The 23,517-nt window shown below is 40.7% G+C and overlaps 1 protein-coding gene and 1 non-coding gene across 5 annotated transcripts in view; one reads left to right on the top strand and one right to left on the bottom strand.

Moving 5' to 3' along the window:
* LMBR1 (limb development membrane protein 1) overlaps window positions 1-18,373 on the bottom strand; it is a 162,243-nt gene extending 143,870 nt beyond the window's left edge. For all 4 annotated transcript variants that reach the window (XR_010023820.1, XM_063098786.1, XM_063098788.1 and 1 more), the window contains exon 1: window positions 18,175-18,373. Coding sequence is in view for 3 of the 4 variants with exons in the window: in XM_063098786.1 (XP_062954856.1) it covers window positions 18,175-18,240 (66 nt within the window). In the remaining variant the exon portion in view is untranslated. The remainder of the gene's footprint in view (window positions 1-18,174) is intronic.
* TRNAI-GAU (transfer RNA isoleucine (anticodon GAU)) lies at window positions 1,407-1,480 on the top strand. The gene has a single exon. It is a non-coding gene; the product is annotated as a tRNA-Ile (tRNA).
* Window positions 18,374-23,517: the final 5,144 nt, after the last annotated feature.

Raw genomic sequence — 23,517 nt, 5'->3', positions numbered from 1 at the left:
TAAGTTATACTGTGATGGTTAACTTTATGTGTCAATTTAACTGGGCCATGCACAGATATTTAGCCAAACATTATCCTGGGTGTGTCTGTGAGAGTGTTTCCGGATGAGACTGACACTTAAATAAACCAAGTAAAACAGATTATCCTCCCTAATGTTGGTGGGTCTCATCCAATCAGTTGAAGACCTAAATAGAAAAAAAAGACAGAGTTACAGAGAACTCCTTCTCCCTGACAGCCTTCAAGCTGGAACATCAGTTTTTTCCTGCCTTCAGACTCAAACTGAAACATCACTTCTCCCTGGGTCTTGGACAAGGACTGGAACTAAGCTATTGGCCATCCTGGGTCTCCCTCTTGCCCACTGCAGATCATGGGACTTCTCAGTCCCCATAATCACATAGTCAATTCCTTATAATAAATCTCTCTATGTACATACGGAGGTACTTCAAAAGGTTTGTGGAAAAATTGAATTAAAAGATAATACAAATCCTTTCATGAACTTTTTGAAGACCCCTTGTATGTATACATCCTATTGGCTGTTTCCTGAAGAATCCTGACTAACACACAGAGCAAGGTAAACTTTGCCCATGTTCAACTTAGTAAATATCCCAGTTTTCAAAGTGGGTTGTACAAATTCACACTCATACACCAGCACTGTATGAGAGTTCTAGTTATTTCCCATCCTTAACAACACTCAGTATTTTCAGACCTTTTTTATTTTAGATATTCTCTGACTTAATTTTTCTCCATCTAAACTAAGTACACTAAATATATTTGCCATTGCACCGGGCTATGTACAAGATTACCAAGGCAGGAGCTTTTTATTGCTACTATGAAGAAATAATTTTATATTAATAACTAGAAAAATTATTTCCAAATCTCTTCTAACCTGTTGCCTCCAAAAAGAGTTTGTTTCACAATCTTAAACTTGTTTACAGACATAATTAGAACAAGTTGCAATAATTTATATTGGTTTTGTCAAATCACTGTACCTGAAGTAACATTACCCTATGATAATTATACTTCAGTGGGGGCGGGGGGAATCTTATTTATCACTTCATTCACATCCCACTCTATAAACTATTAAGATGCTTCAAATAACAAATCTATAACAATGCTTTTCTAAAGTCATTCACATTGCATGGCTGGAGGACCAAGATAGGAGGTTATGAATGGCAAATACTCAACAAATGTTGAATGAATGAATGGAAAAAAGGTTTTTATGAGAAAATAATTTTTATATACCTAAAATAAAACCAAATAGAAATCCTAACTTATCCTAATTTGTGCTTTATAAAATCTAACACTACCTAGAAATCAAAGAATATTTCTGAATTTTCTATAAACTAGTAATGAACAATCTGAAAAGAAAATTAAGAAAGGAATTCAATTTAAAATAGCATCAGGACTGGCTGGTTAGTTCAGTTGGTTAGAACATGGTGCTGATAACACCAAGGTCCAGGGTTCAATCCCTGTACCAGCCAGCTGTCAAAAGCATATATACATGAAAATAAATATGAAAAAGCATCAAAAGAATAAAATATTTAGAAATAAATTTAACAAGAGAAACAAAACTTAAGCTCTGAAAGTTATAAGAATTGTTGAAAGAAATTAAAGAATTCCAAAATATGGAAAGATATCCCCCATGTTCATGGATCAGAATTTCACATTGTTGGGATGCTAATACTTCCCAAATTGATCTACATCACACAATCACTGTCAAAATTCTAGTTCTTGCTTTCTTGTAGAAATTGACGAGCTTATCCTAAATTTGAATGAAAATGCAAGGAATACAGGATTACCAGACAATTGTGGAAAGAGCAAAGTTGGAGGACTCACACTTCTCAATTTCAAACTTACTCCAAAGCTGCAGTGGTCAAGACAGTGTGGAGTATAAGGACAGACATAGAGACCAATGAAACAGAATTGAGAGTCCAGAAATAAACCCTTACATTTATGGTCGATTAATTTTCAAGAATAGTGTCAAGACAACTCAATGGAGGAAAGAATAGCCTTTGAAACAAACAGTGCCAGAACAACTGGATATCCATATTAAAAGAATGAAGCTGGGTATTGATCTGATTATCACATCTTGGGCACAGGTGCTAACGGTCAGCTCTGTGCTCATGAATATTTTATAATCAATAAAAATTAAAATTTAAAAAAAGAATGAAGCTCGACCCCTTTCTTACATCATACACAAGAATTATCTGAAAATGGATCATAGATCTAAATGTGAGAGCTAAAACAATAAAATTCTTAGAAGAAATATAGAAGTAAATTTTTACAACCTTGGGTTGGCAAAGCCCTCTTGCATAAAAACATAAAAAACACAAATGACAAAAAAAATTTAATATAGATAAATTGGACTTCAACAAAATTAAAAACTTTTGTCCTGTAATAAAGAAAGTGAAAAGATGACCTACAGAATAGGAGAAAATATCTGCAAGTCATATGTCTATAAGAACCTTAGGTCTAGAATACATAAAGAATTCTTACAATTCAATAATAAAAAGAAAAATAACCCACTTTTTTAATGTACAAAGATCTGAATAGACATTTCTCCAAGAAGATACACAAATGGCCAATAAGCACATGAACTCATTAATCATCAGGAAAATGCAAATCAAAACAATGAGATACCGCTTCACACCCACTAGAATGGCTATAATCAAAAATCAAAGTGAAAAGGATATTGAGGATATGGAGAAATTGGGAGTCTCATACGTTGGTGGTAGAAATGTGAGATGTTGCAGCAACTTTGAAAAACAGGTTGGCGGTTCCTCAAAATATTAAACACAAAGTAACCATATGACACAGCATATCCACTTCTAGTTATATGCCCAAGAGAAATGAAAATGTATGTCCTGTCCACCTAAAAACTTGCACACAAATGTTCACAGCATTTTCAAAAGAGCCATAAAGTGGTAACAACCCAAAAGTCCATCAACTGATGAATGAATAAATAAAATGTGACATATCTAAACAATGGAATATTATTCGGCCATAAAAAGAATGAAGTACTCATACATGCTACAACATGGCTGAACCTTGAAAATACCATGGTCCTTGAAAGAAGCTAGATATAAAATGCCACATATTGCACAATTCAATTCATATGACATATCCAAAGTAGGCAAATCTATACAGGTAAATCTACACAGAAAGCAGGTTAGTGGCTGCCTAGAGCTAGAGGAAGGAGAATAGGGGGGACATGAATAAGGAATGACTGCTTTTTTTTTTAATTGAATTGTAATTGATTATACATATTTTTGGGATTCAATGTTGACATACGTTGATAAAGTCAATATTACTAGTATGTATGTAGTTACAAATTGTACTTATTCTTTATGCCCCTTGTCCAATCTCTCCCTATCCCCCTCCCCTCCCTGTTCCCACCACTGATAATCCTAGATTTCTTCTCTCTCTCTGAAAGAATAACGGTTATTCTGTTGATTTGTTGCCCAAATGATCTGTCCAGTGCTGAAAGGTGTGTTCAGGTCCCCCAATATTATCACAGAGCAGATGCTTCTTGTCACTCTAGAATGGGCTTTGTGGAGAGAGACATCCTATTTTTTCTTTGGTTTCTGCTGGTGACTCTCCTTGTGTCAATGCACTCCAGTGGCTGGCAGACCATCTGTATGGTGGTTATTGTGGTGGCTGGGGTGGGCCACCCACATAGAGCTAATGTTTTTGGCATGGTCCTTGGTGCTGGAGATGTACCTGGTTGTGGGGTGTGTCTGGTCCTCACTCCATAACTCAGATCCCTGGGCAGGCCCTGAGGCAGCGGCATGTAGTGCCTGGCTGTGGGCAGGGGGTCCAGTCCCTTTCTCCATGTCTCGGGTCCCCGGGCAAACTATGAGGCACTGGTGTGGTGTGCCTGGTTGTGGGAGGGGGGTCTAGTCCCCTTCTCCATCCCTTGGGTGCCCGGGCAGGCCCTGAGGTGCTGGCGCAGTGTGCCTGGTTGTGCGAGGCGAATCTGGTCACCAGATCCATGCCCCAGGCCCCCAGGTGGTCCCCAAAGTGCCAGTGGTATGCCTGGGTGTGGTTGGGGGTTCCAGTGCCAAGCTCAATGCCCTGGGCGGGTCCCCAAGACACCAGCGGTGTGCCTGGTTATGGGCTAAGGGCCTGGTCCCCAGCTCCATACCCTGGGGCCCCAAGGTGCCAGTGGTGTGCCTGGGTGTGGGTGGGGGCTCCGGTCCCTAACTCCATGCCTCAAGTCCCCCAGTGGGGCCTGAGGCACTGGTGGTTTGCCTAGGCTGGAACTTATTTTTTGTCCTTTGCTTCCTTCTAAAATGGGGGAACTTCCTGTGGGAACCAGTACTTAAGCTCTGTGGTTGAGCTAAATTGCTGCTTTCCTGCTGTTTCCCTAGGGAAGACTTTTTGTGCAGCTCAGGGTTTAATGGTTGACCTTATAGGGACTTCAGGCTCTCCAGAAACTGGGTGCACCTGGGTTGTGTAGAAACTCTGACCTGGGCCTGAGTCTTTTCATCAAACTGCACCCCATGCGATTCTACATTCCTGACCAGTCTCCTCTGAGTGGTCCTGCTCTGAATGGGGGGCAGATCAGCTGTCCTTGCTGTGTCCCAATGTTCTCCCACTGGGCCCATCTCCCCCACTGCCCATGCTCCAAACACTTCCCATGGGACGGGCCATGTGCTGGTCCCTTGAGATGACTCACCAGTCTCTGAATGGCTCCCCCTTTTCAGGTGTTCTTGCTCCTCACTCCTGCATGGGTCCTCAGAAACCCTATTAGTGGTCTTGCTGTCCCGGGGGCCACCAAGGATCTCTTCTCCCCTGCCTCCAAGCAATTCCATCCAAAAGACACAGCTGTGGCTTCTGCTGGCTCCTACTCCATGTGCTCAGCGACTCCAGCGTTAAAACAGCTGCAGTCCAAAATGCTCAGAGCAGTTTTTTCTGTCTCTCATTGTGTTTTCTCTGGCCTTCATGAACTCCATAGGTCTCTCCTCCTCTTCCCCTGAGCTCCAGTGGCCCCACTTGGCTGTTGTTATAATTTTACAGTTGTAAATTGGTTGATTTGTGTGAGAGAGTGATGCTGGGGACCATCTATTCCACCATCTTGACCGGAACTGGAAATGACTGCTAATGGGTTATAGGGTTTGCTTCTGAGATAAGGAAATGTTCTATGGTTAAATTATGGTGATAGCTGTACAACTCTCTGAATATACTAAAACCTACTGAATTGGGTAAATTGTATGCTATGTGAATTATATCAATAACACTGCTTTAAAAAGTTGAGTTAGCTTTATGCAGCATTTCCACAGCTCCGGTAGGCAAGGTTTTCAGGAAATTAACCACTATTATTATATCTGGATAATCTCCAAAGTCCTAAGATCATCATGAATGAATATCTACAAAAATCTCCTACAGACACTGGAAAATGAAAGGAAATCTTAAGGGTCTCAAAGACTTTATATTCTATCCTATGCATAACTTTGGCTTTGAAACAAAAGGAAAACTAACACTAGAAATCATGCTGAAAGGCCAGGACATGATTTGAATGCCTACGAGCTCTCAAGTGAAATACATCCAACTGTAATTTAAGAAGAAAAGAATATAAAATACCTATAACTTACACAAAAGAAAAAAAAAAGGAATCAAAGCCTATCAGTAAAAAGAAAAAAAAATTAGCAAAACACAAAGGAAGATGTCAAGAAAGGAAAAGACAGATTTTTAAAAACTACAAGACAAACAGAAAACAAACAAAATGGCAATAGTAGATCCTTCCCTATTGGTAATTACTTTAAATGTAAATGTACTAAACTCCCTAGTAAAAGGCATAGAATGGTTGAATGGATTTTTTAAAAATACAATTATATGTTGTTTACAAGAAATTCTCTTTAGATTTAAGGACTCAAATAGGTTGAAAGTAAAGACATGGATAAAAAATATTCCATGCAAAATGGCAATCAAAAGAGAGTAGGAGTGGCTATATTTATGTCCAGCAAAAACTGTCACAAGAGACAGACACATATCATTTACTATTATATAGAAGAACATTTTATAACAATAAAAAGATCAACCCACCAGGAAGATAGAAACAATTATAAATATACATGCACCCAACATCAAAGTACATAAACCAAACATTGATAGATCTGAATGAAGAAATAGACAACAACAATACAATAATAGTAGGAGACTTCAACACCCACTTTCAATAATGGACAAAACATCCAGACAGAAAATCAATAAGAACAGAGGACTTAAGTAATGCTATAGACCAAATGAACCTAACAGACATATACAGAACATTCCCCTCAACAGCATCAGAATACACATTCTTCTCACGCACACACAAATCTTTTTCACAGATAGATGGCACGTCAGGTCATGAAACAAATCTTAGAAAATTTAAGAAGACTGAAATCATACCAAGTATCTTTTCTGACTACGAAGAAATAAAAGTAGAAATCAATAGCAGAAGGAAAGCTGGAAAATTCATGAATATGTTGGAATTAAACAACATACTCTTGAATAATCATTGAGTCAAAGAAGAAATCAAAAAGGAAATTAGAAAATACCTTAGAACAAATGAAAACAAAAAACACAATATACCAAAACTTATGGGATGTGGCAAAAGAAATACTAGGAGGGAAGTTCACAACCATAAATGTCTACATTAAAAAAGAAGATAGATCTCAAATAAATAACCTAACTTTACAGCTCAAGGAATCAAAAAAAAAAAAAAAAAAAGAACAAACTAAGCCCAAAGCTAGCAGAAGAAAGGAAATAATAAAGATTAGAGCAGAAATGAATGAAATAGAATATAAAAGGAAAAAATTAACAAAACTAAGAGTTGCTTTCTTAAAAAGATAAAGAAAATTGACAAACCATTAGCCACACTAAGAAAAAAAAGAGAGAAGACACAAAATCAGAAATGAAAGAGGAAACATTACAACTGATGCCACAGATATAAAAAGGATTATGAGGCTACTATAAACAATTATATGCCAACAAACTGGATAAGCCAGAAGAAATGGATAAATTCCTAAAACACAATCTACCAAGACTAAATCACAAACAAATAGAAAGTTCTGAACAAACCTATAAGAAGTACACAGATTGAATCAGTAATCCAAAACCTGCTGCCTAAGAAAAACTCAGGACCAGATGGCTTCACTGGTAAGTGCTACTAAACATTTACAGAACAATTATCACCAATCCTTCTCAAACTCTTCCAAAACCCTGAAGTAGAGAGAGCACTTCCAAACACATTTTATGAGGCCAGCATTACACTGATACCAAAATCAGACAAAAACACCACAAGAAAAGAAAACTATAAGCCAATATCTCTGAAGAATATAGATGCAAAAATCCTCAACAAAATACTAGCAAACTGAATCCAACAGCACATTAAAAGTATCATAAACCATGACTAAGTGGGATTTATCCTCAGAATGCAAGAATAGTTCAACATATGAAAATCAATTAATGCGACTGAAAGTGGAAAAAAAAACACACTGGAGTGTTTTTCCTTATACTCCTACTCAGCAACAATAAACACAGAAGAATATCTGTGACCAAGTGTGTGGGAATTTCTCCCCATCAGCAAGCAAGCAATTTTGCAATTGACACAAGTCGGTTGTCCTCTAATTCAATTCCAACACAATCTACCTGGAGATAGTGTCAGATCCTACAGTGGGGCTCAGTCCCCAAAACTGCCTCCCTCCCCACTTTGGATGCCAATCACAAGCTACAGTATATTTTGCCTGTTCTTCTGACCGAGCAGCTAAAAATTGGGGTTCCCACAACACCATCCTTGGGTTTGATTAATTTGCTAAGCAGCTCACAGACCTGCAGGAAACACTCACTTATGTTTACCCATTCACTATAAAGGGCATTACAAAGGATACAGATGAAGATACACAGGGAAAGGTATGGGAGAAGGAGCATGGAACTTCCATGCTCCCCTGGGCATGCCACCCTCCAGGCACCTCCATTTTTCAGCTAGCTGGAAGCTCTCCAAACCCAGGCCTCTTGGGTTTTGATAGAGGCTCCATTACATACGCATGATTGATTAAATCATTGGTCATTGGTGATCAACTTTACCTTAGGTCCCTCTCTCCTCTCCAGAGGTTGGGGGTGGAACTGCCTTTTTCCAGTGAACAGATGACCAGCCCCCATCATAAAGCTACCCAGGGACTGCCAGCCATCAGCCATCAGTCAACTCATTAGTATGCAAAAAGACAGTCTTTGGAGATTTTAAGGATCTTAGGAGTTCCATGTCAGGAGACAGGGATGAAAACCAAGTATGTATTTCACAGTATCACAGTGATATACCACATTAAGAGAATAAAATATAAAAAATCACATGATCTTCTCAATAGAAGCAGAAAAGTCACTTGAATAAATTCAGCACCCTTTCATGATAAAAACTCTCAACAAACTAGGAATGAAAAGAAATTATCTCAACATAATAAAGGCAATAGATGGAAAGCCCCCAGCTCACATACTCAGTGGTGAAAAACTGAAAGCTTTCACACTTAAGATGAGGAACAAGACAGGAATGTCTGTTCTCACCACTTCTATTCAACACAGTACTAGAAGTCCTAGCCAGAGCAATTAGGAAAAAAAGAGGAAGGAAGGAAAGAAAGAAAAGGAATTCAAATTTGAAAGAAAAGAGTTTTTAAAAAACCGTCCCTAATTGCAGATGCCATGATCTTAAATATTAAAAACACTAAAGGCTCCATTAAAAAAACTGTTAGAGGGCCGACCCAGTGGCTCACTCAGGAGAGTGCGGCGCTGGGAGTGCAGCAGCGCTCCCGCCACGGGTTCAGATCCTATACAAGGATGGCCAGTGCACTCACTGGCTGAGTGCGGTGCGATGACACCAAGCCAAGGGTTGCAATCCCCTTACCGGTCACAAAAAAAAAAAAAAGACAAAAAATAAAAAATAAAAATAAATAAAAAACTGCTAGAACTAATAAAGAAATTCAGTAACGTTGCAGGATACAAAGTCAACATTCAAAAATTGGTTGCATTTCTACACATTAACAACAAACTATATGAAAAGGAAATTAGTAAAACAATCCCATTTACAATAGCACCAAAAAATGAAAAAAGAATAAAATAATTAGGAATAAATTTAACTTAGGAGGTTAAAAAAGACTTACATACTGAAAACTACAAAACATTGATGAAAGAAATTTAAGAAGTCACAATGAGTGGAAAAACATCCCACCTGGGTGGATTGGAAGACAATATTGTTAAAATGTCCACACTACTCAAAGCAATCTGCAGATTCAATGCAATCCCTATCAAAATCCAACAGAAATAGAAAAAACATTCTAAAGTTCATATGGAACCACAAAAGGCCACAAATAGCCAAATGGATCTTGAGAAAGAAGAACAAAGCTGGAGGCATCACACTTCCTAATTTTGAAACACATTACAAAGCTACAGTAATCAAAATAGCATCAAGATAGACATACAGAAAAATGGAATAGAACAGAGAACCTAGAAACAAATCCACTCACATACAGTCAACTGATCTTAAGCAAGGTCACAGAGAATACACAATGGGGAAAGGAGAGTGTCTTTAACAAATGATGCTGGAAAAACTGGATATCCACATGCAAAAGAATGAAGATGGAACCTTACACCATGACATGGACTGAATTGTGTCACCCCCAAAGTCTAATGTGTTGGAGGCTTGATCTCCACTGTGACAGTGTTAAGAGCGTGAGAAATCCTACTATGTTAATTGAAAGGTGGGACCTTGAAGAGGCGATTGGATTATGAGGACTATGCACCATGAATGGACTGATTCATTCACTGAGTAATAAGTTGACAGATTAATGGTGGTAATGGACATGATTCTGAAGGCTTTAAAAGGAGAGCTCATGAGGAGCTATCTCTCTCTCTGCTCCACCATTCTGCCATGAGAGATCCCTGTGTCACTGTCAACACCATCAAGGTTTTCACCAGATGTATTCCCTGAACTTTGGACTTCCCAGCCTCCAAAACTGTAAGCAATAAATACTGTTTCTTTATAAATTACCCTGTTTCAGGCACTTTGTTGTAAGCAACAAAAACGGATTAATACACACCACAAACAAAAATCAAATCACGATCAATTAAAGACTTAAACATAAGACTTGAAAGTATAAAACTCCCAGAGGAAAACATAAGGAGAAACCTTCATAACAGTGGTCTTGGCAATGATGTCATAGATACAACACCAAAAGCACAAGCAACAAAAGCAAAAATAAACAATTGAGACTATATAAAATGAAAAATCTTCTGTACACAAAAGCAGACAAGAGTGATAGGAATGAGAGAAAATAGCTGCAAACTTTATATGTGATAAGGAGTTAATATCCAAAGTATATAAGAAACTCATCATACAACTCAATGTCAAATATACAAATAACCCAATTAAAAAATGGGCAAAGACCTAAATCGATGCTTCTCAAAAGTAGACAAACAAAAGTGCTCAACATCACTATCATTAGGAAAATGCAAATCAAAACCATGATGAGATGTCCCCTCACACCTGTTAGGATGGCTATTATCAGAAAGAAAAAAAAAAGACAACAAGTGTTGAAGAGGATGTGGAGAAATTGGAACCCTTGCACCTGTTGGTGAGAATACAAACTGATGCAGCTGCTATGGAAAACAGTAGGTAGTTTCCTCAGAAAATTAAAAACAGAACTACCATATGATCCAGCAATTCCACTTCTGGGTATTTATCCAAAAGAATTATACTCGAGATTTCAAAGAGATAATTATCATTCCTATGTCCATTGCCCTATTCACAATAGCCAAGATATAGAAACAACCTAAATGTCCACTAAGAGATAGATGGATAAAGAAAACGTGGTATATACACACAACAGAATACTATTCGGCCTTTAAAAAGGAAATTCTGCAATATGCAACAACATGGATGAACCCTGAGAACACTAAGTGAAGTAAAACAGTCACAGAAAGACAAATACTGTATAATTCCCCTTACATAAGGTACCTAAAATTGCCAAATTCATAGACTCAGAGTGGAACGGTGGCTGTCAGGGGCTGGGAGGAGAGGAAAATAGGAAGTTACTAATCAATGAACATAAAGTTTCAGTAAAGCAAGATGAGTAAGTCTTAGAGATCTGCTGCACAACATTGTACCTATAGTCAACAATAATGTATTGTACACTTAAAAATATGTTAACAGGGTAGATCTCATGTTAAGTATTCTTACAACAATAAAATTTAAAGTAAATTCTAAATAAAATTTTAAATTAAGTTTTTAGAAAAAGGAAAAAATAGGAAGTTAAGAAAAACAATTCAAGTGTAATCAGGAACACCCAGTTTCCTTCAGCCTCAAGTACAGAACTATGGAGTGGTAAGACACACAAAAAGAGCAGTGTAAGCCTCGTGATGAGGGAGTATGAGTCTCCTACGGCTGCTGTAACCAAGTACCAGAAATTAGTGACTGAAAACAACATAAATTTATTATCTTGCAGGTCTGGAGTCAGAACTCAGACATGGGTTTCACTGGGCTAAAATCAAGGTGTCAGCAGGGCTGGTTCCTTCTGGAGACTCTATGGTAGACTCCATTTCTCGACTTCTCTAGCTTCTGGAGGCCACCCTCATTCCTTGGCTTATAACGTCTCCTCCATCTTCAAAGTGCATCACTCCAACTCTGCTTTTGTAGTCACATCTCCTTCTGTGATGCTCATTCTCCTGCCTCTGTTATAAGGACGATTGGGATTACATCATGCCCACCCAGATAATCCAGGATAATCCTCTCCTTATTGTACCCACATTTGCAAAGTCCCTTTAACCACATAAGGTAACATCAACAGGCTCCAGGGATTATAACATGGATTATCATCTTAAGGGGCCATTATACCACCTACCACAGAAAGGAAGTCAATTTCAACCAGTTTAGCAGAGTCAGACACAAATGAAACCTCTATACCTCCATACTCTATCTCATTCCTTTTTGCTCATTTATGTTACAAAATCACTTCAATATAATGTTGGCTATTGGATTTGTATCTAATATACCATTCCACTAAAAGACTTTACAACCACAATAAGAAAAAGAAAAGCAGGGCTGGCCTATTAGCGCAACTGGTTAGAGCACAGCCTTGTAACACCAAGGTCAACAGTTCAGTTCCCCATACCAGCCAGCCACCGAAAAAAAAAAAGCAGCCATTGACATCTGGGAGCTGGCCTGGTACTATCAGCTAGGCTTTGGTGTTGCTACAAACTGGCTAGCAACTCAGAGCAAGGCATTCACAGCTAGTCCCCGATGACTGATTCTCTTGTTGAACATAAACTATTTCAGAGAATATCAACAATGACACTCTAAGACCATTATGGATAAAGACTAAACAAGACCACTCGGTAATCATGCCTGAACACAGGTAAAAAACTGTCCAAATTACAAAAATGACCAACATCTCTTGGCTAATATGAATGACTATTGCTTCTTTCCACTTACAGCTTTAGCCTTACTCCAGCCTTCTTTCCTTCTAGGTAAGATTTATTAAGATACCCAATTGCAGAATTATCCCTGCTACCTAACAGCATCCCATACAGATAAAAGCCCCACTTCCTTAAACTCTTCCCAATCCACCTAGCACAAACCCAAATCCTATTTTAAAAGTTCTTTAGAATACTGTACTCCCTTACTGAGATGCCCCACAGTTCCCCATGGTATGCATTTTCCCTCACCACACAGGCAGTAAACCCAATTTGTCCGACTACAGGTGTTTCCTGGTGGTCTTTGGCTGGAGGGCAATGACAAAGGTCACAAAAGACTATGGGCCCCAAGACAACTGCACTCTGAGTTTATATACAAGATTGGTGATTGGATCCCATCTTCTGCCCAACCCCTATTCTCAAGTGGGAAAGGCTAAAGTTTTTATCTTTTGCACAAGAGGGTAAGCCATAGAGGTGATGGCAAGGCACCAATAGGAAAAGGCAGGTAAACTCACTTAAAGAAGCAGTAGGCAGGGGATGATTCCTTGCATCCCCATTGTTTCCCCACTCCTATTTGGCCGAAAAGGGCCCAACTAAATGGGAGGTCCTAAAATCTCTACTGTTGTAAAAACCCAATCAACCCCAGAATTGTCCCCCTCCAAAAAAAATATTACAGCAAGGGGGAGAGCTTAAACCATAGTCAAGTGACCTCGTTGGATCTCACTTAACCCCGTTATGATGGAGGTTTTAACTCTACAGGATCATAAATATGGTATAGGCTATGGATTCAGCCTGCCTGTATTCAAATCTTGGTTCCACTGCATGTTAACTATGTAATCTTGGCAAGGTACTATAAAATAGCTACTTCACAGAGTTGTGAGACTCAAAACAACCTGGCAAGCACTCAATAAATATTACTTATTATTAATTTGGTAAAGAGATTATAGGGATCTTTTTGTACAGTTATGTATTAATACGTAATCATCTTAAAGTAAAAACTATATTGCTGAAAGTGGCATCAATGTAAAGAAAACATTTTGAAGTTATCATTGAAGCAAATGCATCCAAAGAATAGATGTACCAAAAGACAAGTGCTGCTATGCATCTACAGCAAACATAAAGAATAGGTATAGATAAATTACTGTCAATATTTCAGTTGTCCTGTTGGGTATTAAGTTAGAGTCAATGTTTCAGTAGACCTGTTGGTTGATGGTCCATGGATGCATATTATTCAAAAGTAGATAATCAAAAGCAGATCACATATGGACCAATGGAAAGTCTGTGTGTAAACCAAGGATTATGATTAATGCAATTCTGTTTACCTTAAGTCCAAAAGAAAAAGGGAGAGAAGACAATGAAAGAAAGAAAATGGATTATTACCACCTGATATTAATAGCCAAAGTCAAACGTGATCACTAAGGCCAAATGACAAGAAAACTCGGATAATACTGAAGACAAAATAGATTACATGAGTATTTATAAATTAATCACTATACCACATACAGAAATTAACTCAAAATGGGTCAAAGACCTAAACATAAGGGCTAAAACTATAAAACTCTTAGAAGAAAACACAGGGGACATGACATTGAATTTGGCAATGATTTCTTGCATATAACACAAAAAGTATATGCAACAGAAAAAACAGATAAATTGGATTTCATCAAAATTAAAAACTTTTGTGCATCAAGTAATACTATCAATCAAGTAAAAAGGTAACCCACAGAATGGGAGAAAATATTTGCAAATCACGTATCTGATAAAGGATTACTATTCAGAATACATAAAGAACTAAAAATAATACTCAATATCACTAATCATTAGGGAAATGCAAATAAAAACCACAATAAGATACCACTTCACACCCATTATTTAAAAAAAATTTAAAAACAGAGAACATATGTTGGTAAAGATGTAAAGAAATTGGAACCAGGGCTCTTTGCCTGTTGGCATGTAAAATGGTGCAGTTCCTGTTGAAAACAGTATGGTAGTTCCTCAAAAAATTAAACATAGAATTATCATATGATCCAGCAATTCCACTTCTGGGTGTATACACAGAAGAATTTAAAGCAGAGACTCAAACAGATATTAGTGTACCCATGATCATAGCAGTGTTATTCACAACAACCAAAGGTGGAAAAAACCCAAGTGTCCAGTGACAAATGGATAAACAAAATGTGGTATATACCAAAATGGGATGTTATTTGGCCCTAAGGAAGGAAATTCTGACACATGCTACAACATGGATGAATCTTGAAGACACTATGCTAAGTAAAAGGCAAACACAAAAGCACAAATAATGTATGACTCAATTTATATGAAGTAACTGGCATAGTCACATTCATAGACACAAAGCAGAATGGTGGTTACCAGCAGCTGGAGGGAGTGGGGATTGAAGAGTTATTGTTTAAAGGGTACAGAGTTTCAGTCTGAGATGATGAAAAAGTTCTGGAGATGGATAGTGACAATGGTTCCAAAACAATGTGTGGAGTATGCATAAAGCAAATGTACTTCACAGGGCCTGGATTTCCAAAGCTTTGCAGTTTCAAATACTGACCTTGCAAAAGGACAGGAAATTTTCCCCAGGCTATAGTATATGTTGTAAGATAAAGAACTGTAACACAGCAAGGTTGCTGGCTCAAAGACAGACAGGTTACTGATTGATATGTAAAGAGACTGGGAAATTGCTGTAAAAAGAGAATGTTTGTTAAGATCAAGCTTTTGCTGCAAACTGCATTATGGAAGGTCACCCTGCCTGTCTCACTGAATGTTACCAGGTTCTATTGTTAAACTTGTTAAACTATACTTAGCAAAAACCCCACCTATGTTCTCTTCCTGTAACTTCCTGGTCTGGAGGAAGTTCTCCAGAACTGTTTCTCTCTTCGAAGAGAACCCCAATTCATGGTTAATTTCCCAAATGGAAGGAATGCCTCTCTCTTGAGGGTTCTGGGAGATTAATACCTTTTCAGGGCTTCTCACTGCTCAAAAGAGATGGGCTTTGAGTAATCTTCGGCAGCTCCATCACCCAGGGGACAAGGGCTGACAAATCCATGGGAGGCAAAGCAACAACAATGAGAATGTACTTAATGTCACTGAAGTGTACGTTTTAAAAGGGTAAATTGTATGTTATGTATATTTTATCACAATAGAAAAAGTTAAACAAAAATTATAGCATTATATGGCAAAACCAAGAAAAAGGCTAAATAATTTTGAAATTGGCAACAAGTCCTGGAGAAAAAGCAAAGTATTAATATTCACTCTTAATAGAAATAATTTGAGGGAGAAATGCCAAAGACTGGAAACCACCTGAGCTTGGTCATTGTCTGCAATGGTTCCATAGAAGATGCAGTACACTCAACCATCCAAGACTGCTGAGTTGAGAGAAACGGGTGAGGAGGGGCATAGCTAAGGAACTCTATAATCAGTCTCAAAACTGAGTTATTTCCAGGGTAGTAGAAAAAAGTAATAAAGCTCTGGTCTACCTCGGTTCCTTTCTCAATCCAAATTATAGAATATCTAATCAATTAAAAACAATGCCAAAGACAAATAGACCAATGGAACAGCATAGAGTCCAAAATTAATACCCACAAACATAGTTACTTAATTAGTGACAAACAAATGGTGCTAGAGCAATTGGACATTCAGGTGGGGAAAAAAATATGACTCTTATCTCATACCATACTCAAAAAAATAAATGCTAGATGGACTGTAGAATTAAATGGGAAGAGAAAAATCAATAAAGCATTTACAGAAAAGCAAAAGAGAACACCATCATAATCTTGAAGTAAAGACTTCTTAACCAGGACATAAAAAATACTAATCAGAAAAGAAAAAATTTTGATAAAACTAAACTATATTAAAATTAAGATTTTCTGTTCATCAGAAGATATCATTGAGAGTGAAAAGACAGCCACAGAGTGGGAAATATATTTGCAGTACATACATCTGACAAAGAAATCATATCCAGAATACATAAAAACTCTTGTAAGTCTATATTAAAAAGATAAACCAATTTTAAAATGGGTAAAAAAAAAAAAACTTGACAGTTCACAAAAGAAGATTTCCAAATGGCAAAAAAACATATAAACAGGTTCTCAAATTCATTAGTTATCAGGAAAATGCAAATTTAAATCCTCTGTGCAATAAATACTATGACATACTTGCTAGAATGGCTAAAATTAAAAAGTATAGAAAATCCTTTTTTGTTGGTAAAAATGGGAAGCAATCACACCTCTCATACAATGCTGGTGGGAGTGTAAATTGGTACAACCACTTTGGAAAACCCTAAGTATCTACTAAAGCTGAACAAGGGCTGGCAGGTTAGCACATAGCCTTGTAACACCAAGGTCAAGGGTTCAGGCCCCCATACCTTCCAGCAGCAAAAAAAAAAAAAACAATGCACACCTTCCAACCTGGCAATTTCATTCCTAGGTCTATACCCAACAGAAATGTACACACATGTTCACCAAAAGACATGTACGAAAATATACAACATTGAGAATTAAAACCACATACAATAAGAAGAAATTTCACAGTGTCAAGTGAAAGAAACTAGACACAATAGAATGCATAAGATTCCATTAATATACTTCAAAACTAAGCAAAAACCAACATATGGCATGAGAAGCTAGAGCAGTGGTTACTCCTGGTGGGGCGGGGAGTAACTGGAAGGAGGGATGCGGTGGGCCTCTGGAATGCTAAAACTCTGTTTTAATAAAACTCTGTTTCTTAATCTGGATTCAAGATTACACAGGTGTGGAGCCGGCCCGTGGCTCACTCGGGAGAGTGTGGTGCTGATAACACCAAGGCCCCGGGTTCGGATCCCATATAGGGATGGCCGGTTAGCTCACTGAGTGAGAGCCGTGCTGACAACACCAAGTCAAGGGTTAAGATCCCCTTACCGGTCATCTTTAAAAAAAAAAAAAAAAAGATTACACAGGTGTGTTCAGTACATAACGCTTCGAGGGGAACACATACGATTGTGTGCATTTCTCTCCGCGTATTTCACCTTCAATAAAAAATTAAAATAAAACTAAATATGCTGTACCAAATTCCACTGGTTCAACCGCCACTAGCTCAGACTCCCTATCTCCTGGTTATTTCAAGGTATGACTAGGCAAAGTCATTCTCAATTTTCCAGATCAATAACTACACAAATTAGGCAGTTCTAAACCAGAAGTTTTTCACCTCGCACCACCAAAAGTGTAGCTGGACCTGAGATCAGTTAGTTAGAACAGGGGAGGGGTAGACACAAATGTATAAAATTGATATATTTTACACAGTGATAAAAACACAAACTAGCCCAACTATGCTGTGGTCTAGTGCATCCTGGAACGGTAAAAACATCAGCGTGGGCTTCCTCAGGTCAAGCCCGCTCCCTGACCCCTGCCCGCAGCCCAGATGAAACGCAGCCCAAGAGAGGTGACCTCCACGAGAAGCTGCTTCCAGGGCGAACCGGACCTTCGTCAGGTGGGAACGCGCGGCGCGGACCGGGACCAGCGACCGGAGCCTCCCGGACCCGCGCCCGAGGCCCCGGCGCCGCCGCGCGCCCCGCAGGAGCGGCAGGTGCACCACCCGACGACGGCGGGCGGGCGCGGGAGCAGGCGGGGACGCGGCCTGGGCGGCGGCTCCGCAGGGCTGAGGAGGGCGTCGCGGGAGAAAGGAGGGCGGGGGGCGACGCGCGGCGAGTGGGGACAAGCGGGGCAGGCCCGGCGCGCCCTCCCGCCGCACGCACCGTGGACTCCCGCACTTGGCTGTGGAAGTGCTGCTCCCGCGCCGACACCTCGTCCTGCCCTTCCATCCTCCTTCATGCCCGCCGCCGCACCATCGCCCGCGGCCGCGCCGGGGACGGGACCTGGACCCGACGGGGACTACGACCACGACGCGGGCGCCGCCTCAGGAGATGCTGCTCGCGCTGAGGGCCGGCGGGCGGGCGCCGCGCAGCCGGGGGCGGGGCGGGGCCAGGGCGCGTCACATGGAAGGCGCCGGTGCGTCAGAGAAGCGCGACCGGAGTCGGCCGGGCCTGCGGCGGCCGCTGAGCCCGGCGGGCTGGGGGCGGGCTCGGGGCGGGGCTAGCGTCGGGCCACGCCTCTGGGCGGGGCTGGAGCGCGGGAGCGCAGGCGCACGAGTTCGCCGCGGCGCCGGCTCTTGCTGCTGCAGGGGAGGGATACCGGGCAGCAGCTGCGGTGCTCGCGTTCGCTGCAGCAGTCGGCTAGTTATGGCAACGGCATGGTGAGCTCCCCCAGTGCTCACTGCCCGGGCCTCGGGACTCGGTACTCAGCACCCAGCCTCAGCTACCCGGGCAGAGGGAAGCCCTGGGTCTCCCACCGAGACTCCCGCCTGCCAAAACAGGTGGAGGGTCGGACACGCTTGGGGCGAAGCCCGGGAACCCGGGTTCTCGGGGTCTGATAAGGGGCTGGGGCTGCCCCACCTGGAAGACGTTCATGACTCTGAACGCGACCCACCTGGAAGACGTACATGACTCTGAACGCGACCCGCCTGGAAGACGTACATGACCCTGAACGCGACCCTCCTGGAAGACGTACATGACTGAACGCGACCCACCTGGAAGACGTACATGACTCTGAACGCGACCCACCTGGAAGACGTTCATGACTCTGAACGCGAGGCCCTCCCCAAATCGGTAGGGTAACTGTTTCTAGGATCGGTTTTCGTGACCCTCTGTAGACCTTAAACAGCACGTTTATTTAGGACACCGCCACATATACCAAACACAGTAATTCACCCCCATTCTACGTTCTTTGTTTTTGTTATAAAATTTGAATTTTAAGGAGTATGATTGTACTTTTGGATTTATTTGGCTACGAGGAAGTCATCTGAATTGCTTTTGGCTGTGATTTTTTGGCATCTTTAATTGAGAATGCTTAGAAAGTGGGGAAATCTACAAATTCCTTTTAAACGTCAGTTAGATTTTTATGATTCTAAATTTAACGGTTCATGAAGTTCATACAATGTTCCTCAGGAACATTTAATTAAATACACATTAATTTAGATTTTGCGGTTTCTGTTTGCAACTTTGAGTTGAAGTTTTTCTCACGACTCACTTTTGTGATGGCTCCTGGAGAACCTGTGGACCCCAGAGACGTGGTGTCTGTGATGCGCTGCGCCTGAAACGCCTGACACGGTGGTGGCGGAAGAGCCTGGAGAACCTGAGGCTTGTTCTGAGCACCTGCCCCTGCTGCCACAGGCCGATAATAAGCCACGACAATTTCCAACTGGTTAGATTTCATGTTCACCTTTATTTTTAAAAATGTCTCGGAGACCAGGGAAAGAGAAAGCAGTATCCAAGTCTTTCTGGACACCCACATTCCCAAAGCTGAGTTAAATACCTGCCTGAACTGACCAGAATAATTTCTAAGCTTATCTCTCCAAATCAGAGGGTAAGCAGATCAGATTTCAAGATGTGTATCATTTAGACGTGTATTCCAGAAAGTGGATGCAGGCAACCTTTCTGATCTTTCTAACCCAGCACTCCAGCCATCTAGACCTTTTGATTTTCTTGTATGAAGTTGCCTACAGAGGTTTACCCACCTTTTATCTTAGTTGTTTCCCTGTCTTTGGTATTTGTAACGCTTAACCCAGGGTAGTAGACTTCAAAAATGGCCACAAACTCACCCCTCCCTGTGCATTCGTCCCTCTGCCATCGGCTTTATCCCTCCTCCAATGAAGAAGTGGAGTCTATTTCCCACCCCTTGAATCTGGGCCTGGCTGTGTAATTTGCTTTGGCCAATGCGACATTAGAAAATATGAGGCTATTGCAAAGTGCTTGTGCATTAGGGCTTGTCCTTTCTTATGGCCCCTAGGAACCCTCCTCCAGTGGCTACCATGTAAATAAGCCCAGTCAAGCTGGAGATAGGTGGCCCAGTCACCTCTGTCACCCCAACACCCTCTTTTCCACATCCTTCTACAAGATTAATTGCCCCGAACACTGTTCTTCTGTAAGGCCACATGAGCCATTGTAAGGGCTTGGCTTTTACTGTAGGAGAGGTTAGCCACTGTGAGGGGTTGACAATTGTGACATGATCTGACCTCTTTTTGAGGACTGGGCAGCAGGTGAGGGTAGAGTAGGGAGACTTATTGGAGTAATTCAGAGCCTGGAGATTGGGACCAGGATGGAGGCAGAAGTGGTGAGAGGGGATCAGATTCTGGGTACATTTTGAAAGGAGAGCCAACCGGACTTCCTATCACATGGAATGTGATCAGAAAGAGAGAAAGAGCAGGAGACCCCCAATATGTCTGGCCTATCAACTAGAAGGACAGGGGGAGGGCTTCAGTTAGAACAGCCCTAGGGGAAAAGACTCAGAGTTCCTAAAGTGTGATGATGACACCTCCTGGCCACCAAAAAACGCTTTATGAATATTCAGTCTCACTTCCTATCAGAAGAGCATGACTGGCGGCAATAAGTATTTAAAAAGATGTTCGATCTCCTTAATACCCAGGACATGCAAATTGAAAATCTAAATGAAGTACCTTTTCACATTCACCAGGTGGCAAAAATTTTCAAGTCTGACAGTATCAAATATTGGCATTGGCAGGAAGTAGAACAATAGCAATTCTCCTGTGCTGCTGGTGAGAGTGTGAACAAATATAATGTCTCTGGAAACTAATTTGTCATTATCGAGTAAAGCTGAAGAAAAGCAACCAGCAATTGCACTGCTGCCCATATACCCTAGGGAAGCTCTTGAGCATGCGCACCCCGAGATGGGAACACGAGTCTCCACAGCTGCACTGCTTGAAAGAGCAAGTCTACAAACAGCCCTGCTGTGGATCTACAGTCCATCCACAATGGAATAGAGAAATAAATTGATATGTTTATGCAATGGAATATCATACTGGGGTGAAAAATTAATAAACAATACCTTCAAGCAACAGTATGGATGAATCTCTAAAACAAAGCATTGAGCAAAAGAAAGTCACAGAAGGAGGCATACGGTATGATTCCATTTATATAAAGTTCAAAATCATGTAAAAGCAATACATTATTTAGGGATGCAAATGTAGTAGAACTATGAAGAAAGATAGGGAAATGATAAAAGTCTAAGATGGGAGGTCACAGAAAGGATTAATGAGAGCTAGAGGCATTCAGGTGGCTACAAAAAGAATGATAATGCTCTATTTCTTAAACATGGGGGGTAGTTCACAACTCTGTTGTAATTCTTTATACCTTGTGCATTATGTATATAATGCATAAACTTTATCTATTTAAAAAAACAATTGTTTTAAAAAGTGCCACTGTCTGGAAGCCTAAACTGTGGGTTCTCTACCTCAACTTGACCCCTTGTTAAAGGGAGCATCTTAGGGTGGAAGGAACACTAAGCAAGGATTCTGTAAACCAGGTTCCAGATCTACCATGAGTTGACTGTGTGATCTTCTGGGCGTCAATTAAGTTAGTGACACTTAAGTTTCCTTCCAGCACTGACATTCTGTTTGTGGTCTTAAAAAATTAATTTGGAAACTCTCCGTGCAAACCCGCGTTTCTGTTGGAGTTCTCATGGGTCAGAAGGGAAGAGGTGATAACAGGCATCAGTTGCTTAGCGCCAAACCAAAGCTTCATCCCGAATTCCACACTTCCCCAGACATCCCACATCCAATCCATCAGCAAGTATCGTTAACTCTACCACCAAAACATGTCTTGAATCCAACCACTCCTCCGCATCTGCCCTGCTACCCTCCCTGTCCAAGCCATCTCATCCCCCAAGTGGCGTTTGGGCAGGTGTCCCTGCATTCGCTCTTCTCAGCCCCTCACTCTCTCCTCCCCAATTTATTCCAAGTGATAAGCATGTAAATCAGATTGCTCCTCCCCCACAGCTTCCCATCTCACTTAGACTCAAACTGTAACCAAGACTCTAACCCCTAACGAAGACTCATGGGGACCCCAGGACCAGCCTCTGTCCATCTCTCCAACCTCATCTCCTGCCACGCCTCCCACTGCCTTTGGGCTGGCTGTGCCCCCTGCCCAGATGCTCTCCCCTGGATCACAACCACCTCCCTCTCCTCACTTGCATCTCAGCGTAAGGTTAGCACCTTAGATAAGCCATCACAGACCACTGTAGCCAAAGTAGCCCCCGAACCCAACCCAGGTATGCCTGCTCACTTCACCTTGTTTTACTTTCTTCAAAACAGGACCATCAAAATTATTGACACATAGGTTTGTTTTCTGTCTGTACAGTCTAGACATGGCAAGGACTTTTTCTTCTTTACTATTTTTCTGACACTGAGCACAGTACCTGGCATGTGATAGGAGCTCAATAAGTCTTTGATGGATAAATAAAGAAATAAATATGCAAATGTAAGAGAGATGGGGTTGGAACTAGCTTTTGTGGAATAACTACTGTATTCCAGGCAATTCACCTGCATCATTTAATTTAAACATCACAATAACCTTGTGAAGTAGGAATCGTCAGCTCCACATTACCGATGAAGACACTGAGGCTCAGAGAGGTTAAGCAACCTGACCTGCTCGACACAGTCAAGATTCCAACCTAGATCCACCTGACTCATTAACACCTGCTCTTCTCACAGTTCAGTTGCTCCCTGCAATGCAATAAAACCGAAAACCTGCATCACCATACATGACACGTAGTAAAACTCCCAGGTCCCTCCACCGGAGATTCTGCCCTGACCACCCACCCTTCCCTTCCCCTCTAAATTTTTCTGCACTTTTTAGTGTACTTGGATATGTGCTTGAGTTGAGTATGTGCTCAAACATATGAATGAGTACAAACTCCTTCTCTGCCCCTCAAGTTCCAGAAGTAGTGTAATACGGCTTTCCAGAGAAACAGAACCAATAGGGCTTGTGTGTACCTATACGTGCAGGTACCTCAAAAAAGTTCATGGAAAGATTCATATTATCTTTTAATTGTACTATTCCACAAATCTTTGTGGTTTTTTTAATTTCTTTTTTTTAACTTCATTTTTTGTTTGTTTCCCATGGGCTTTTCAAAGTAACCATATATATATATACACACACACCTAGTGAACGTGAAAAGGGACTTCATTTAGGTTTGAATTTGCATGTCCTGGGTATTAATGAGATGGAACATCTTGTTAAATGTTT

This window comes from Cynocephalus volans, chromosome 6 (assembly GCF_027409185.1).
Source record: "Cynocephalus volans isolate mCynVol1 chromosome 6, mCynVol1.pri, whole genome shotgun sequence".
Lineage (NCBI taxonomy): Eukaryota > Metazoa > Chordata > Mammalia > Dermoptera > Cynocephalidae > Cynocephalus > Cynocephalus volans.
This window is presented reverse-complemented; position numbering and strand designations above follow the sequence as displayed.